The sequence below is a fragment of the Oncorhynchus tshawytscha genome, unplaced genomic scaffold (assembly GCF_018296145.1).
Source record: "Oncorhynchus tshawytscha isolate Ot180627B unplaced genomic scaffold, Otsh_v2.0 Un_contig_12116_pilon_pilon, whole genome shotgun sequence".
NCBI lineage: Eukaryota > Metazoa > Chordata > Actinopteri > Salmoniformes > Salmonidae > Oncorhynchus > Oncorhynchus tshawytscha.
Window position 1 is genome coordinate 3183 of NW_024609383.1, and position 3576 is coordinate 6758.

Genomic DNA, 3576 nt, shown 5'->3' on the forward strand with positions numbered 1-3576 from the left:
AGCGGAACAGACAGACAGGTATCTTACTTCATTATCCCAAAGGAACAGACAGACAGGTGTCTTACTTCATTATCCCAGCAGAACAGACAGACAGGTGTCTTACTTCATTATCCCAGCAGAACAGACAGACAGGTATCTTACGTCATTATCCCAAAGGAACAGACAGACAGGTATCTTACTTCATTATCCCAAAGGAACAGACAGACAGGTGTCTTACTTCATTGAAAGGGGACTCTGGTCGGGGAAAGCAGGCCGTAGTTTGGGCATGCAGACTGTAGAGCCAGGTATGTCCCCATCCCCCTGGGGGCCAGGCCAATCCAACACCCGCTGAGGCCACGGGCAATGGGACTCCTGCAGGGCCCGCACAGACATGGGGCCCTCACGGTTACTCCCCGGGAGGGTGAACTTGGCAAACTTCATCTTCAAAACCTAAGAGAGCATTTTATTGTCAGTTTTCAAGATGTGCCTTGAGTCATAAAAACTCCTTACAGGACATAACAGACAGATGTTTGTTTGAGGACCTCTTCACCAATGTCCAGGTTTCCCTGAAAGGCCTGGACCAGGACGGTCCCGTCCAAGCAGACAGACTTCTTCTGGATGCGGACCTTCTTCCCATAGATCAGATTCTGAAGGAAGGCCTTTCCCTAAAGTGCAAAACAAGACAATGCACATTTTGTGAGCAGAAGGACTCTACTGAAAATACATCACAATGTGTCAACCCATTCACACATATATGACACCAAATACTAAACACTAACCCTTAAGATAACAATCCTATTTTGCAAGGGGGACCTGCCATATTTCCACATAGACATTAATGACAGCACATGGAGAGGAACTGATTACCTGCAGGAAATGTGCTGAGTCTTGGTCAGTAGACACACTGAAGCCCTGGAACTTGTACTTCTTGACCAGACAAGGTGCCTGTAGATCCCCTGGCAGCTCCACCAGAGCTGACCGACTGACAAATTCTGTGTTCCCATAGTCAATGTAGGACACGTGAAACTGGACACAAGATGGAGATTGGAATGTCAGTCTGCATCCCAAATGACATCCTATTCCCTATATAATGCACTACTTTTGACCAGGGCCTATAGGGATAAGTAGTGCACCATAGGGAATAGGGTGCCATTTGGAAACAATGTTTCTTTTAAAGACAAGTTTGATACATAATCAGTCACCACCACAGCCAGCCTCCTCACGTCAGTCACCACCACAGCCAGCCTCCTCAGGTCAGTCACCACCACAGCCAGCCTCCTCACGTCAGTCACCACCACAGCCAGCCTCCTCACGTCAGTCATCACCACAGCCAGCCTCCTCACGTCAGTCATCACCACAGCCAGCCTCCTCACGTCAGTCATCACCACAGCCAGCCTCCTCACGTCAGTCATCACCACAGCCAGCCTCCTCACGTCAGTCATCACCACAGCCAGCCTCCTCACGTCAGTCATCACCAGCCAGCCTCCTCACGTCAGTCATCACCACAGCCAGCCTCCTCACGTCAGTCATCACCACAGCCTCCTCACGTCAGTCATCACCACAGCCTCCTCATGTCAGTCATCACCACATCCTCCTCACATCAGTCATCACCACAGCCAGCCTCCTCACGTCAGTCATCACCACAGCCAGCCTCCTCACGTCAGTCATCACCACAGCCTCCTCACGTCAGTCATCACCACAGCCTCCTCACGTCAGTCATCACCACAGCCTCCTCATGTCAGTCATCACCACATCCTCCTCACGTCAGTTAGCACAACATCATCCCGAGATAACACTGCATGCTGCTGTTTAGTTTATGGCCGGGGGGGGTTTACACACCAGCTGCAATTCCAAATCTGTCTAAATCTATTACATGTCTAACCACTTAACTTCCATACCAGGATCTCATCAGCACAGCCTCAGATCATGCTTGTGTCAGAATTAAGATATGAACTACAATGATACATTGATAAGCACCCTCACGCTTTTCCAGACAGCGAGATGGTCAGCGTGTCCCAAATTCCCCATAGGGCTCTGGTCAAAAGTAGTGCCCTTTATAGTGAATAGGGTGCCATGTGGGTAGTATCCAGACACTCATTGACTCACATTATCAGTCTGCTGCAGAACCTTGCACCTGTACCAACAGCTGTCCTCAGAGAAGACTGCCCCATAAATCTAGATGCAAACACAAGATAAATGCAATGTATGAATCCAATGATAATGGTTTCTCTCTTCTCCATCACTCCAAGTCTAGGTTCTACCTTTCTTTACCTTCTGAGGATTGGGACTTCCAAGTACCCTTGGGGCTGTTGGGCATTTGTCTGCCAAGGCTTTTCTTATGTTGTCAATGGCTTGATCGTCCTTGACATTCTACAACACATAACAAACAAACAGATGGGAGTTTACTGTGTACATGTTTGGGTTACATTTCTTTGGTGTTCTTGTGTAAATCAAACGGATCAATCAACAGGTGAAATGTTCAACCAACTTTCTAACGTTAATTAATTAAATAGTGGTATGTGCTACGTGCAGTTAGCTACCTGCGCCCAAAACGTAATGGCGTCCAAAACGTGTGTTACACCAACAAGCTCCACTAAAATTAAATGAAACCAGTATTAATACGCGAAGGATATTTTTCATAATAAAGTGGTTAGTTATAGAAATATTTAGACGACAAAAAGAATACTCACTATTCTCACCGTCCATCATTCATTGGTCTATGTTTATAGGTTGATTGGCTGTGATGTAAAATACACAACATGATAACGCGCTAGAATGCATGGCTACGGCTCCCTGGCTAGGCCAACGTGAAATCTATCCATTTATAAATTCAAGTTTTGGGAGAAATAATTTGTTCTAAAAAACAGATGTTGTCCATGAAGTTACCGTGGAAACAGACAAACATATATTTTTAATTTCAGTAGGTCAACCTAATAATCTCCCCTGTTTGGATCTTGATATGGGTCTTCTGTAAACGAAAGAAATGTATACACTTCATGGAAAAAGCCGGCCCCTCGAAGACACATGTTTTATGTGATACTCTACAGTGGGTCTCTTAGCAGGTGTAAATAATGTGTAGTACATATTAAAGCGATAAGGCACGAGTGGGTGTGGTATATTGCCAATATACCACGGCCAAGGGCTGTTCTTACACCTGACGCAACACGGAGTGCCTGGATACAGCCCGTAGCCGTTGTATAGTAGCCATATACAACAAACTCCCGAGGTGCCTTATTGCTATTATAAACTGGTTACCAACATAATTAGAGCAGTAAAAATACATGTTTTGTCATACCCATGGTATAGGGTCTGATATACCACGGCTGTCAGCCAATCTGGATTCAGGGCTCAAACAACCCAGTTTATAATAGTTGAATATTGAATACATCATACTGTGTAAATAAAGGTACGTTTGTTATTCAACATGATAGTTGTTTTTTTTGTGGTGTAAAGTACTTAAGTAAAAATACTTGAAAGTACTACTTAAGTTGTTTTATAGGGGGGTATCTTTACTTTACTAATGATAATTTTGACAACTTTTACTACCCTACATTCCTAAAGAAAATGTACTTTTTACTCCATACATTTTCCATGACA

The 3576-nt window shown here is 44.8% G+C and overlaps 1 protein-coding gene across 1 annotated transcript; it reads right to left on the reverse strand.

The window, feature by feature from the left end:
• Window positions 1–213: 213 nt before the first annotated feature.
• On the reverse strand, window positions 214–3122 carry LOC112238283 (serine/threonine-protein kinase 31-like). Its single transcript, XM_042315075.1, has 7 exons — window positions 2670–3122; window positions 2520–2572; window positions 2251–2349; window positions 2086–2154; window positions 847–1005; window positions 522–644; window positions 214–429 (listed from the first exon to the last, which is right to left on the reverse strand). Exons 1-7 carry the CDS (start codon window positions 2686–2688, stop codon window positions 214–216), a joined length of 738 nt encoding a protein of 245 aa, XP_042171009.1. The 5' UTR covers window positions 2689–3122.
• Between the last annotated feature and the right edge of the window lie 454 nt (window positions 3123–3576).

Bases quoted from the DNA above. Each gene is read 5' to 3' on its own strand.
- LOC112238283 (XM_042315075.1), bottom strand. The intron at 2,350-2,519 runs GTAGCTAACTGC...TATGTGTTGTAG, and splicing joins CCATTACGTTTTGGGCGCAG to AATGTCAAGGACGATCAAGC. The intron at 645-846 runs GTAATCAGTTCC...TTTGCACTTTAG, and splicing joins ACTCAGCACATTTCCTGCAG to GGAAAGGCCTTCCTTCAGAA.